Source organism: Garra rufa, chromosome 2 (genome assembly GCF_049309525.1).
Source record: "Garra rufa chromosome 2, GarRuf1.0, whole genome shotgun sequence".
In the NCBI taxonomy this organism is placed as follows: domain Eukaryota; kingdom Metazoa; phylum Chordata; class Actinopteri; order Cypriniformes; family Cyprinidae; genus Garra; species Garra rufa.
In genome coordinates this window covers 48,332,126-48,347,279 of record NC_133362.1, presented here as the reverse complement: position 1 = coordinate 48,347,279, position 15,154 = coordinate 48,332,126, and the positions used below count along the sequence as shown (strand labels likewise).

Here is a 15,154-nt window from a genome sequence, read left to right as displayed (position 1 = left end):
AACAATACAGATTGTGTCAAAGCAACTGCACAGTATTTAAACAGCACAATAGTGTGTAAGTAACGCATTATTGTAAACAATCAATTTTCAGTTAAAGGCAGTTCATCAATGAATTCAGTGATATCATCGTCCAGCTCGGTTCAAAAAGTATAGGATAACGCTGGAAAGTGTCCCCAACTAAGCAAGCCAGAGGCGACAGCGGCAAGGAACCAAAACTCCACAGGTGACAGAAATGGAGAAAAAAACCTTGGGAGAAACCAGGCTCAGTCGGGGGACCAGTTCTCCTCTGGCCAGACGAAACCAGCAGTTTGTAACAATATCCAATTGTAGAGAACTCATCAGGTTCCTGTGGAGTAGCGCAGATGGCCGTCTAAGTGGCGAGGTCTTCATTGATGATCCGTCTCTGGAGCTCATCTGGTTGACATTCAGGGCTATAGAAGTCATCTCCAGGTGGTGATCCATGATCTGAGCTGGGTACGGACTGAATCCGGGGGACTGCAGTGACCATCTGATCCGGATACAGGCTGGGTCTGGTGGCTACGGTGACCTCGGAATAACAATGAAACAGACTAATATTAGCGTAGATGCCATTCTTTTTACGATGCCACGGGTACATCAGGTGTTATGGGAAGTGTTTTCGGTTCCGGTTGACCTAATTAATGCAGCCTAACAATCCTTTAACGGATTTGAATTATAGGAATGTGTTAGTGTTTTTATGTGTAAGCCAGGTTAAAGATATGTGTCTTTAATCTAGATTTAAACTGACAGAGTGTGTCTGCCTCCCGAACAGTGTTAGGTAGATTGTTCCAGAGTTTAGGTGCTAGATAATAAAATGATCTGCCACCGCCAGTTGATTTTGATATTCTAGGTATTATCAAATTGCCAGAATTTTGAGAACGCAGCGGACGTGAAGGACTATAATGCGATAGGAGCTCGCTCAAGTACTGAGGAGCTAAACCATTGAGGGCTTTATAAGTAATTAGCAAGATTTTAAAATCTATACAATGTTTTATAGGGAGCCAGTGCAGTGTTGACAGAACCGGGCTAATATGGTCATACTTTCTGGTTCTAGTCAGAACTTTTGCTACTGCATTTTGGAGCAGCTGGAGTTTGTTTATCAAGCGTGCAGAACAACCACCCAATAAAGCATTACAATAATCTACCCTTGAGGTCATGAACGCATGAATTAATGTTTCGGCATTTGACATTGACAGCATAGGTCGTAATTTCGATATATTTTTAAGATGGAAAAATGTGGTTTTGCAAATGCTAGAAATGTGGCTTTCAAAGGAGAGATTACTATCGAGTAGGACACCTAGGTTCCTAACTGATGATGACGAATTTACAGAGCAGCCATCTAGTATTAGACTGTGTTTTAGGTTATTACTTATGGAGGTTATAGGTCCAATAATCAACACCTCTGTTTTTTTCAGAATTTAACAGTAGGAAGTCATTCGCCATCCATTGTTTAATATCAGCTATGCATTCTGTTAGTTTTTCAAATTGGTATGTTTCGCCGGGCCGTGAAGAAATATAGAGCTGAGTATCATCAGCGTAACAATGAAAGCTAACACCATGTTTCCTGATGATATCTCCCAAGGGTAACATGTAAAGTGTAAAAAGTAATGGCCCTAGTACTGAGCCTTGAGGCACTCCATACTGCACTTGCGATTTAAATGATACCTCTTCATTTATTGCCACAAACTGATGACGGTCAGATAAGTACGATTTGAACCATGCCAGTGCACTACCATTAATGCCTACATAATTTTCAAGTCTATTTAAAAGAATGTTGTGGTCAATAGCATCAAATGCAGCACTAAGATCCAGTAGCACTAATATAGAGATGCAACCACGATCGGTTGACAAGAGCAGGTCATTTGTAACTCTAATAAGAGCAGTCTCAGTGCTATGATATGGTCCTGACTGGAAATCCTCACAGATACCATTTTTCTCGAAGAAGGAGCATAATTGTGAGGATATTACCTTTTCTAGTATCTTTGACAGAAAAGGCAGATTCGAAATTGGTCTGTAATTAATTAATTCAGTGGGGTCAAGTTGTGTTTTTTTAATGAGTGGCTTAATAACAGCCAGTTTGAAGGTTTTGGGGACATATCCTAACGATAGTGACGAATTAATAATATTCAGCTAAGGATCTATGACTGGAAGTACCTCCTTTAGTAGATTAGATGGAATAGGGTCTAACATACATGTTGTGGGTTTAGATGATTTAACAAGTTTATACAATTCTTCCTCTCCTATAATAGAGAATGAGTGGAATTGTTCCTCAGGAGATCTACAGCGCATTATCTGATGCGATACTGTAGCGGGCGGCTGTATGGTTACAATTTTATCTCTAATAGTGTCTATCTTGGAAGTAAAATAGTTCATAAAGTCATTACTGCTGTGCTGTTGGGAAATGTCTGCACCTGTTGCTGCTATAGTTTTCGTTAATTTAACCATGGTATTGAACAAAAACCTAGGGTTATGTTTGTTTTCTTCTAAGAGACGAAAAGTAATCCGATCTGGCAGTTTTTAATGCTTTTCTATAAGATAAGTTACATTCACGCCAAGCAGTACGAAAAACCTCTAGTTTTGTTTTCCTCCAGCTGCGTTCCATTTTCCGTGCTTTTCTCTTTAGGGCGCGAGTGTGATCGTTATACCACGGTGTTACACTGTTTTTCTTAATCTTTTTTAAGCGCACTGGAGCAACTGTATCTTTAATCTAGATTTAAACTGACAGAGTGTGTCTGCCTCCCGAACAGTGTTAGGTAGATTGTTCCAGAGTTTAGGTGCTAGATAATAAAATGATCTGCCACCGCCAGTTGATTTTGGTATTCTAGGTATTATCAAATTGCCAGAATTTTGAGAACGCAGCGGACGTGAGGGACTATAATGCGATAGGAGCTCGCTCAAGTACTGAGGAGCTAAACCATTGAGGGCTTTATAAGTAATTAGCAAGATTTTAAAATCTATACAATGTTTTATAGGGAGCCAGTGCAGTGTTGACAGAACCGGGCTAATATGGTCATACTTTCTGGTTCTAGTCAGAACTTTTGCTGCTGCATTTTGGAGCAGCTGGAGTTTGTTTATTAAGCGTGCAGAACAACCACCCAATAAAGCATTACAATAATCTACCCTTGAGGTCACGAACGCATGAATTAATGTTTCGGCATTTGACATTGACAGCATAGGTCGTAATTTCGATATATTTTTAAGATGGAAAAATGTGGTTTTGCAAATGCTAGAAATGTGGCTTTCAAAGGAGAGATTACTATCGAGTAGGACACCTAGGTTCCTAACTGATGATGACGAATTTACAGAGCAGCCATCTAGTATTAGACTGTGTTTTAGGTTATTACTTGTGGAGGTTATAGGTCCAATAATCAACACCTCTGTTTTTTTCAGAATTTAACAGTAGGAAGTCATTCGCCATCCATTGTTTAATATCAGCTATGCATTCTGTTAGTTTTTCAAATTGGTATGTTTCGCCGGGCCGTGAAGAAATATAGAGCTGAGTATCATCAGCGTAACAATGAAAGCTAACACCATGTTTCCTGATGATATCTCCCAAGGGTAACATGTAAAGTGTAAAAAGTAATGGCCCTAGTACTGAGCCTTGAGGCACTCCATACTGCACTTGCGATTTAAATGACACCTCTTCATTTATTGCCACAAACTGATGACGGTCAGATAAGTACGATTTGAACCATGCCAGTGCACTACCATTAATGCCTACATAATTTTCAAGTCTATTTAAAAGAATGTTGTGGTCAATAGCATCAAATGCAGCACTAAGATCCAGTAGCACTAATAGAGAGATGCAACCACGATCGGTTGACAAGAGCAGGTCATTTGTAACTCTAATAAGAGCAGTCTCAGTGCTATGATATGGTCCTGACTGGAAATCCTCACAGATACCATTTTTCTCGAAGAAGGAGCATAATTGTGAGGATATTACCTTTTCTAGTATCTTTGACAGAAAAGGCAGATTCGAAATTGGTCTGTAATTAATTAATTCAGTGGGGTCAAGTTGTGTTTTTTAATGAGTGGCTTAATAACAGCCAGTTTGAAGGTTTTGGGGACATATCCTAACGATAGTGACGAATTAATAATATTCAGAAGAGGATCTATGACTGGAAGTACCTTCTTTAGTAGATTAGATGGAATAGGGTCTAACATACATGTTGTGGGTTTAGATGATTTAACAAGTTTATACAATTCTTCCTCTCCTATAATAGAGAATGAGTGGAATTGTTCCTCAGGAGATCTACAGCGCATTATCTGATGCGATACTGTAGCGGGCGGCTGTATGGTTACAATTTTATCTCTAATAGTGTCTATCTTGGAAGTAAAATAGTTCATAAAGTCATTACTGCTGTGCTGTTGGGAAATGTCTGCACCTGTTGCTGCTATAGTTTTCGTTAATTTAACCATGGTATTGAACAAAAACCTAGGGTTATGTTTGTTTTCTTCTAAGAGACGAAAAGTAATCCGATCTGGCAGTTTTTAATGCTTTTCTATAAGATAAGTTACATTCACGCCAAGCAGTACGAAAAACCTCTAGTTTTGTTTTCCTCCAGCTGCGTTCCATTTTCCGTGCTTTTCTCTTTAGGGCGCGAGTGTGATCGTTATACCACGGTGTTACACTGTTTTTCTTAATCTTTTTTAAGCGCACTGGAGCAACTGAGCAAGTGCTAGACAAGACAGAGTCCATAGTTTCTATTACATCATCAAGTTTTTCTGAGCTATTGGATATGCTGAAAAATTCAGATAAGTCAGGAAGATTACTTACAAAGCAGTCTTTTTTAGTGGAAGTGATGGTTCTACCATACTTGTAGCAAGGAGTTGAATTTACAGTTTTAGCTATATGGAGTATACAAGAGACTAGATAATGATCTGAGATATCATCGCTTTGCTGCAGAATTTTAACACCATTAACATCAATTCCATGTGACAGTATTAAATCTAGAGTATGATTTCGGCAATGAGTAGGTCCTGACACATGTTGTTTAACCCCAATAGAGTTCAGAATGTCTATAAATGCTGTTCCTAATGCATCTTTTTCATTATCAACATGGATGTTAAAATCACCCACTATTAAGACTTTATCTGCGGCCAACACTAACTCGGATAGAAAATCAGCAAATTCTTTAATAAAGTCTGTATGGTGCCCTGGTGGCCTGTAAACAGTAGCCAGTACAAACGTCACGGGGGATTTATCATTAACACTTGTTTCTCTGGATAATGCTGTATGAAGCACCATTACTTCAAACGAGTTATATTTGAAGCCATTTCTCTGAGAGACTTTGAGAATATTGCTATACATAGTAGAAACACCTCCCCCTTTACCCTTTAGACGCGGTTCATGTTTATAGTGGAGCACATTAATGAAAAATCGTTCACTTTGTGGTACAAGCGCCAAATTTGGTACACAAGTGCTTTTGGACCTACTATCTCATAAAAGTACGTTGCCCACTTGAACAAACAAAGTGGCCACCATTTTTCAAGATGGCCGCCATTCGAAGTGGTTTGAAACAGCGTTTGAACTATATTTTGATTGAATAGTCCTATTCTGATGGTTTATACATTGAAATATGTGTTTTGCACATGAGAAATACAACTCTGCATTTAGAAAATCAAAATTATTGAATATTATGATGATACAATGCGAATTAAATGAAAAAAAACACTCACAAACAAAGACATTAGTTTCACTTAAAGCTTTTGGACCTGTAAGCTACTTGTAGGGGAGGCCACGTAGAGGCTGTCTTTGTCTCCCCCATTTTTTTTTTTTTTTTGTATAGGCTATTTTTTTTTTTTTTTTTTTTAATTTTTAGATAACGGTATAAAAACACAGAAAAGGTGTCAAAGCATAGGCTGCATGTTTTACGATCCAGAACTTGAATCAACATAACTTAAAAAATAATAATACAAATATCCAACTCAAACATTCAACTTAAACTTGGTTGTTCTATTTTCTTAGCCCTCACATGCACAGGCACACAACTGTGTGCACTTCAGGCCAAAGCGATAGCATTTGCATCGTCCTTGGCATTCAGTCTTGCAGCCACATTTTGTCAACTGCTCACAAGTCTGAGCAATGGGTGGAAGGGTTGTCCAGAGAACTTGCCAGATCTGACCATCTTTTTGCCAGCCCCAGTTGGCAGGACTTTCAGTTTGCATTTTGCACACTGTTGCTTGGCCCCATATGCAGGCAGCTTGGAAAGCAGACCGTTTCACATGCTGAACGAGGGATGCGCTTGTTGGTGGAATGGCATCATAAGACCTTTGCTTCCGAGCAAACAAGTCCAGTCTTGCCTCATCAACCTTGCATGTAGTACTTTGCTTGTCATACATGGTGATGACAAACTTCTCAAGGATGTTGAGGTCTGCATCTTCTATGATAGGTGGGTATTGGCTGAGCTTTTTGAAGACAGGACTAACTTCAGGGCAAACCTCCCATGCTTGCCATGCACTTTTCTTGCTTTTACCACGGAAAGCTGACACAACATCGCAGCCAGTGAAGGCATGGAAGAACAGCATGCCACTGGATTTCTCTGGGCCAAGATTCACCACCATATCATGAATTGGCAACCACCTAATGGACTGACCCTGGCCAAATTCTATCCAGATCTTTTCCAAGCCTGCATCCTGAAGAGTCGCAAAAACATTGACTGCAAACACAAGAATATCTGTGTCGCATGCCTTAATCAACACAGACTTTATCTGTTGCTTGGCTGCATGAAGAGCATGTGTGAAGATTCTGGAGTCAGCTTCTTCGTGGTTGCAAGGACTTAAACCTTCAAGGCTGATGGGTTTGTTTGAAAGAGCCTGCTCTCCTTTGGTCACAACTACGACATTGTCAGGACACAAGGTCACTATCTTCTCTGCTAGGAACCCAAAGAGTTCAGTCTTGTTTTCATTGTCTCGCAAGAAGCTTTTCCAGTTGGGCGGTAGTTTGGTTTTGTCGGTCACTCTACGTCGACCTCCCTTACCTCTGTTTGACCTTGTTTCAACCTTCAGGCTTGAAGTCCAGTAGACATCAAAAATTATGTCTGTTCGCTCATACTTTGATGAGTATGCCTGGATCTTTGGAACTACATCTTGGACAGCATATTCCTCAAAGGTCTTTGATGTCTTTGGAGACAATGAATACACAAGAGAGGAACCATCAATGATAATAGCACCACATTCTGGTTGTTTGTCAGGAGGAGAAATGGTAGCTTCCAAAATGTTTGCAAGCTGAGACTTCTGGCCGTAGTAGAGTTTCCCTGTGTCGCTCAGTGCTGCAGGGAAAGACTGATTCTCATGCTTAAAGAACTCAAGCAGGTCACACTCTCGTGATTGGCAGGATATAAAGAGCTGTGAGAACAGGCGACAGTCATCTTTGAGTACCTGCTTCTTCATGTCACTGCAAGCTGAAGCTGCTTCTTGGCGAAAGAAGTCAACTTTGTTCTTTTTAATCGGCCTATAGAAGGAAGTCTCATCACCCAGACCATTGAAAAAGTCTCTGAAGGCAACTTGACCTTTCTCAAAGTGAGTTCTTACAAGCTCAGCAGCACTGGGATGTGCAATGTTTTTTGTGTCCAATGTGAGCAGATCTTTGGACTCTTCCTGAAAAGGATTACCCAGATCCTTCATCACAGCAAACAACCTCTGGACCTAGTCAGTGAAGGACTTCTGAGACTGACGAGTCTGCTCATGATGCCTGATATCTTCAGTTGCTTCATTGACCTCAGATGCCAACTCATACTGGTTGACTAACTGGCTAACTTCTGGTCCAGAAGCCCTAGCCCGATCGTTCATCCAGTGCCATAAATCCCGTGCGATCTGTACACCATCCAGGTAACTAAAGCCCCGTTACCCTTGGCTCGGCTATCCCGCGCTGGCACATCCTGTCAATTCAGGTGCGGCTATCTAACTACAATACTACAACTAACTAAACTTCTAGTTGAGTCTATACAGGGGCTTATTAGATAGCATTTGGGACACTAAAGTATACTACAACTACAGTGAGTACACCACTACAACAGTTAGTAAACTACAACTACAGTTAGTACACTACAAGCTGACACTGAACCCCATGCTGAGTCTCACAGCAGTGATGTCACCAGTGTGCCCTGGTTGTGCTTTGACATCACTCTTATAAAAAATTACTAACCAATAAATGTTGACCACAGAATTTTAATGAATTATCATTTATATTGCTAAATTAGTACTTTTATTTCAGTAAAGAACGCTTGTGTTGCTGTATGTGTGTGTGTGTGTGTGTGTGCGTGTGTGTGTGTGTGTGGTGAGTGACAGTCAAAAGTTTGGACACATTTTCACAAATGATTCACACAAAAAACACATCCCTCAGAATTCTGCAGATTTTCACTTAAGATCATTGCAGAAAACTGAAGAAAAAACGCGAAAACGCTACTTTTTAGTCATTTAATAGCCATTATCTTGAAAATTGGTGGCCATATTGGAATTCAATTGACACCATCGAGTTATTCCAGTCATAATACATTCATTTTGATGCTTGGATCATTAACATTCTTCTGTTAATTCAAGTTCTACCTCGAAAACCTTTTTTTGGCGTTTGACGAGGCGGCCATCTTGAAAACTGGCGGCCCTCTTGGATTTTCAGCTGGGCAACGTACTTTTATTAGAAGGTATGTCCTGGACATCATTTGTACCAAATTTGGTGCTTGTACCATGAAGTGAACGATTCGGCTCAAAAATGGACTTAAGCAGCCCCACTATTATAACAGTAATCTTGGGGAGTTGGTTTTAGCCAGGTTTCTGTCAAACCGAGCACATCTAGGTTATGATCAGTGATCATATCATTTACAAAACGTGCTTTCGTAGAAAGGGACCTGATATCCAATAAGCCAAGCTTCATCAATTGTGTTTCTCTGTATTATATATATTTTTTATTTGTTGAACATCAATTAAATTGTTAGTCTTGATTTGATTCAGGCATTTTTTGTATTTTCTTGCTCGGGGAACAGACACAGTCTCTATAGTGTGATATCTAGGTGAAAGGGTTTCTATGTGCTGAGAATTAACTGATTTCTGTGACGTGAGGCGGCTAGCAGACGGTCGGTTTAGCCAGTCTGTCTGCTTCCTGACCTGGGCCCCAGTTAGTCAAGTGCAAACTCTAGGACTATGTGCCATATTTCCAGATAGAAGAGATGCTCCACATCCGGAGTGATGAAGACCATCTCTTTTCAACAGGTCAGGTCTGCCCCAGAAACTTGTCCAATTGTCTATGAAACCTATGTTATTCCGCGGGCACCACTTTGACATCCAGCCGTTTAATGATGACAATCTACTGTGTATCTCGTCACCACGGTAAGCAGGGAGGGGACCAGAGCATATTACAGTGTCTGACATCGTACTTGCAAGTTCACACACCTCTTTAACATTATTTTTAGTGATCTCCGACTGGCGAAGTCGAACATCATTAGTGCCGACGTGAATAACAATCTTACTGAATTTACGTTTAGCATTAGCCAGCACTTTTAAATTTGCCAAGATGTCAGGCGCTCTGGCTCCCGGTAAACATTGGACTATGGTGGCTGGAGTCTCTATTTTCACGTTCCGTACAATAGAATCGCCAATTACTAGAGCACTTTCATCAGGTTTCTCAGTGGGTGCTTCACTGAGTGGGGAGAACCTGTTTGATGTTCTGATCGGAACAGAAGAGCGGTGTTTTGACCCGCGACTGCCGTCTAACAGTCACCCAGTTGCCCTGCTGCACGGGCGTTGTTACCGGAACCGAACAATGTACAGGGCTTTCTGAGCTAGTCGCATCCAAAACCGTATCTAAGGCCCTCACATTCTTACTATCCTCTATTAAAGTTTGGATGCGTGACTCTAGTTCTGAAATCTTCTCTGTCAGCCTGACTATATTCCTGCATTTATTACATGTATAAGGCTCACTGCTGACAGAGATAGATAAGCTATACATGTGGCAAGCGGTGCAGACAACAATAGTAGGAGAAGAAGCCATTACTCACCGTGATTGTAGAATGATTCCAACTTACCACTGTTGTTGGATGAATTCCTGAAGAACTGATCAGGGGAAGAAAAAATGGAATGGAACCGGCTAAAGGAGTAACTTACTAACGATATTAAACACGAGAGAAAAAAAAGTGAATGGACCGCGGATGGCAAGCTAACCGGCTAACGCAATGCTAACGATAGTAAAACAAGAGTTAAAAGCGTGAATGAGTGTGAACGGCAAGTTAACCGGCTAAATGTAAGGCTAACGTGCTGCACTCGCGATTATAGAATAAGGCAAACGATCAAATTAGTCAGATTAGTTTGATGGATAATATCAGAAATTTGGTGGAAGTTAAGCTATATCTATCAATTTAAAACAGCAGAATTAACAATAAGATAGAGAATCCAACAGAAAAACGAAGTTGCAGGGAGCTACAAACACAGACCACTCTGCAGCAAGGCAAACAGGAAACAAGGGAAACAGCGAAACAGCGACACACGCAGGATAGAACACAGAATAGCACAGTCAGCACAGTCCCAGATCCTCTCACTCTTAGTAGTCAACAGCAGGAATTTCCTGGATCTTGCATTCCGGCTGACATCTACAGCCAAATGGGCAGACAGAATCCAAGATCCAGGAAATTCCTGACAGTCTAACAGTCACACCCAAAAGCTTGAAGAAGGCCTTTCAGACTTTAAAGATAAACTGTGGACCGCGATTAGACACTATTTCCACTATATCCTGTAGGCCTTGGAGAATCTGTCCACCACAACCAGAATGCATGTGTAACTGTCTGAAGTCGGTGATGTAGTCAACCCCCAGGTGTGACCATGGATGCAGAGGATTGGGCAGAGGCAGAAGCTTGCCAGATGGAAGATGACGAACAGCCTTGGTGGTGGCACATTTGGTAAATATTTGGATAAACCTTCTCACATCCTTTGCCATTCCTGGCCACCAGAAGCAATCTTGTAGCAGTGAGAGGGTTTCACTGGCCCCTGGGTGCCCAGTGCCCATAGATATATGTACACTGAACAGATCAGAGGAGTGCACTGAGAGTGCTGAACATGGGTATGACCAGGAGGCAGAGCTGGCTCAGTAGCTTCAGCAGAATCATCGGGGGCATGGAGAAAACAGACGGTATGTTCCTTAACATTCTTTGAACCTGGTCTGTAGCTAATATTTATGTCAAAACTGTTTAAAAAAGTGCCCAACAAGCTTGTCAAGGGGGTTAAGTCTCTTGACTTCTCTGAGATACTCAAGATTCTTATGACCTGTAAGTACCATGAAGGGATGTCTGGAACCCTCCAACCAATGCCTCCATTCATCCAGGGCAAGTTTGATGGCCAACAGCTCTGTTTTCCTGATATCATCATTTCTTTCCTGCCAAAGCTCACCCTTTTTGGTAGAGAAAGCACATGGATGGAGTAAGGCCGGAGTCCCCTGCTGCTGGGAAAGCATCACTCCTATGCCAGTGGTGGGGGCGTTAACTTCAACAAAGAATACCTATCTGGGTCAAGACAGATAATGGATAGATTTTGACTTGGGGAAGTATATCCACTGATTGTTGATCTACTGGACTCTCGATGGACTTTCACAGATTGCTGGAGAATTTGTGAAAAAAGAGGCAAACATTCAGGGTAACAGCCTTCACCCCATTTCAGAACTTCTCCTGTTTTCCAGTTTAACATGGGTTTGGGTTTAATTATCAATGGATGCCCTGGGATTATGTCAGCAATGGATTGCTCCAGAACCAGAAAATCCAGGGATTCTTGATGAAGCTGGCCAAACCGGAGGTGAATGGGTCCCACATGGAAATGCACATGACAGTGGCTGAGCGGTCTTCCTGTTACCGACTATATTGATATTTGACTTTGGTGGAAGAGCTCCCCCGAGATAAAGTTGCTGGCTGAACCAGAGTCATGGAAGGTGTATACTGAAACAGAGATATCCCGAGCAGTAAGTGTGACTTTAGTGGTGAGTGGAGATGCATGCGGACTAGAAGTATGAATGAAACTCAGCACAGGATGAGGAACACGGACAGGGTATATAGAGATGATATGTTGAAGCTGTTGAATGACTGGGCTATCCTGGTTCCAAATAGTTTTCACGGACTGGAGCACTTGCCTTGGTAGCAGAGAGATGACAAAGGAGCTCTCTGATTTCTGAGTGGGACATTTCTGTGGCTGCATCTTGATGGTCAGTGAGCATTGTAGAAAAAATCTGTTGTTTCCCTCCACCAAGGCAAACAAACAGGTGCTGAAGGAGTGACTGGTGTGGTCATTGATGTTATTGTTGATGCTAAGACCTGTCACAGCACATCCACAATCTCCTTAAATGAGTTCATGGTACTCATACTACGGTGTTTGGTCTGCTTTTCTGTTACGGAAATACCAGACAGGATTAGCGGGGAATACACACAGTGATGTTATATTAATAGAAATAGCAGATGGGGAGAGGGAGATCATTGGATCGGGTATGAAGTCTTGGGACGAGCAGACATGCGATAGAGGATGTTGGAGACACAGGGGGAATGCTGGAGATAATTACAGGAGAGAATCGCAGGAGGTAAGTAGGCAGGTAAGTGGTCTGTATACCAACGAGTATACCAGACAATGAGCTGTGTGTGCTTTTATACAGGAGCTGATGAGGGTGCTGACAAGGTGGAGGCACAGGTGATCAGTATTCAGGGGACTGTGAACTAGTTGAGGGAGTGACAGTAATGTCTGGTGCCATCGTGACAAGTATGTCATAAATTTTTTAAATAATTGTTTTAAATAAGATGAGTACCCTTTTTTAGTTGTGTACATATGACTCGAAATACCAGTGCATGGCCCTGAATATCAGTTTGCATACAGAAAAAAAAAAATCTGTCTAAAATACTTACCTTTACTGAAATTATAATATTATGCTATGGCTTTTTATGCATTTTCAATGCTAGGAAAATACCATTTTTGACACGTTTACTTTTAAGTTTAGAAAGTTTCAAATAAAATCTGGAAAGTTCTCTTACCCAGCCCATAAATGAGACTAATGCTACCACAAATACTGTTGTTGTGTTAAGAAAAATGGATTACCTTGGCAGTGGTTTTGCTCATCCGGTATAAAACCCAGCAAGCACTGTGTGGCCCCAGCTGCTACACCTCTGTTGCTTGACTCGGTGCGTGTTTGTGAGGTCTGTGGGTTGGTGGGGTTCAGTGGGTTAACGGGGGTTTGGGGATTAGGGTCTGTGCGCTGGGATGACTCGTCTCCATTAGTGACAAAAATCTGGGCATTTTGAGGGAGGCAGAGGTAGCCGCCATAGTGGTTTATGCACTTCATGCCCCCTTTGCAGGCATCAGATACAAGAGCGCACTCATCAATATCTGTTCATAAGCACAGAGAGCAAATTGTCATTAGGGTTTAGAATCACTTTCTCTGATATCTGAAAATTTGCAAAAGGACAATTGTTGGTCATAATAACAATATTATTTTATTACCTTTGCATACCTCTTTAATGGGATCATATTCATAGCCTTCTGTGCACTGCTGTGAGGAAAACAAAAAAACACTTGTTTTACCTGTCAATTTAAAATACATATGAGCTGCAATAACAAAACTATATACTCAATGTATAGTTTTATGTAAATACGCTTGCCGTATATGACACAGGCTCTTCTGCCTCTTGAGAAACAGCACTGGCAGCAACTGTCATTACCAAGTAGATTTCCAACATCATGATGGTCCTACATGGGTTAACAAATCAAAGCAACAACATAGCACCTGTAGTTACATCACTGCTGAACATGCGAGAACATTTCATTCTGCTTTCATTGGCTCAACTCCAGTCAGAGCTCATGCAGTTCACATACCTCTCTAGAAATGTGTTTTGAAGTGCTACTGAAAATGTAACTATTTAAAATGCAATTACAAGCAGCCATTAAACACTTAGATGTGTTTAGTTCAAACCAGCAGCCTACTTAACTTATGTTAATACACAGTAACACAACTGAAACATAACATGTTATCTGTTTTTGCACAGGTTCTGTTTTATGATTTCATGGTTTAATACTCACTTTTATTAAATGACATTTAATAAATCATGTTTGTGCAAAATAAAATGACCAAATTAAGCTTATAGAACACTTAATATTCATGTACTGTAGAGTATGATATACTAGACAACGTGCTATAAAACTCATCTCACCTGCTGTAAGAAGCGTCGGGAGTGTGGAGTTGAGTCCTGTGGGTGATGAGAGTTTGATGTCTGTGTCGGAATATGAGTGATGTTCGAGGAACACTTCACGACGCCATCATCTCTGCAGGAATGTGGGAGCGGTGAACAGGTTGTTTCCCGCTGCAAGAGTTTGATGTGTTTATTTCGGGCTCGAGGAAGGGGAGGATGTGGCTCCCCCCACAAGTTGTTTAATAAACTCACTGATGCCAGGCAATGTGCTTATAATGTCATATTGTTTAACATTTTTAATGCATTATTCGTAAATGTCCTCTATCTGAGTAGCATACTTTACCAAAATTCTGGAGCACTCCCTTCAAAGCATTTCCTCAGATTCTGTATTCATATGCCAACTAAAAAATAAAAGCATTTTTGTTATGTCTTCATTCTATTGTAAATTGACTTTGAGCAGTGGGAAAGGAGCTTTATAAATATAAATATAGGCTGCCCTGTTGAAAAAAACAGCATTTGCTGGTTAGGTATGTTTTGGTGCTGGGATGCTGGTTTTAGCTGGTTTATGCTGGTCCTTGACCAGCAACATGACCAGCAAAGGACCAGCATAAACCAGCTAAAACCAGCATCCCAGCACCAAAACATACCTAACCTATTACATCCCTATAAAATCCCTTAAGTGTTTAAAACGGTTTTACTAATTATTATATGTTTATTACCAGTGTTGGGGGTAACGCATTTCTTTTTAATTGACAAGAAAATTGATTGATTATCAATGAATCAATGAATATTGATTAAAAGCTCTCCTGTCCCCATGTTGAGAGAAATTGTGAGTAAGATGTTACTTTAGTTCTAGAATAAATGTGAACATGCATTAATTCATCTCACTCACTAAAAAAACAGATACGGTATTCCTCAAAAGGAATAAAAACGGTTAAATTTAATGCAAACCTGCAATAATTAAATATGTTAAATAATACAAATATCCTTTATGT

General features: G+C 40.8%; 1 protein-coding gene across 1 annotated transcript in view; it reads right to left on the bottom strand.

Annotated features, from left to right (window-relative positions):
* efemp1 (EGF containing fibulin extracellular matrix protein 1) overlaps positions 1-14,365 on the bottom strand; it is a 30,913-nt gene extending 16,548 nt beyond the window's left edge. Inside the window, exons 1-4 of the mRNA XM_073835254.1 lie at positions 14,181-14,365; positions 13,632-13,719; positions 13,474-13,522; positions 13,072-13,359 (exon numbers count right to left, since the gene is read on the bottom strand). Coding sequence (XP_073691355.1) covers positions 13,072-13,359; positions 13,474-13,522; positions 13,632-13,712 — 418 coding nt within the window. The 5' untranslated portion in view covers positions 13,713-13,719; positions 14,181-14,365. The remainder of the gene's footprint in view (positions 1-13,071; positions 13,360-13,473; positions 13,523-13,631; positions 13,720-14,180) is intronic.
* Positions 14,366-15,154: the final 789 nt, after the last annotated feature.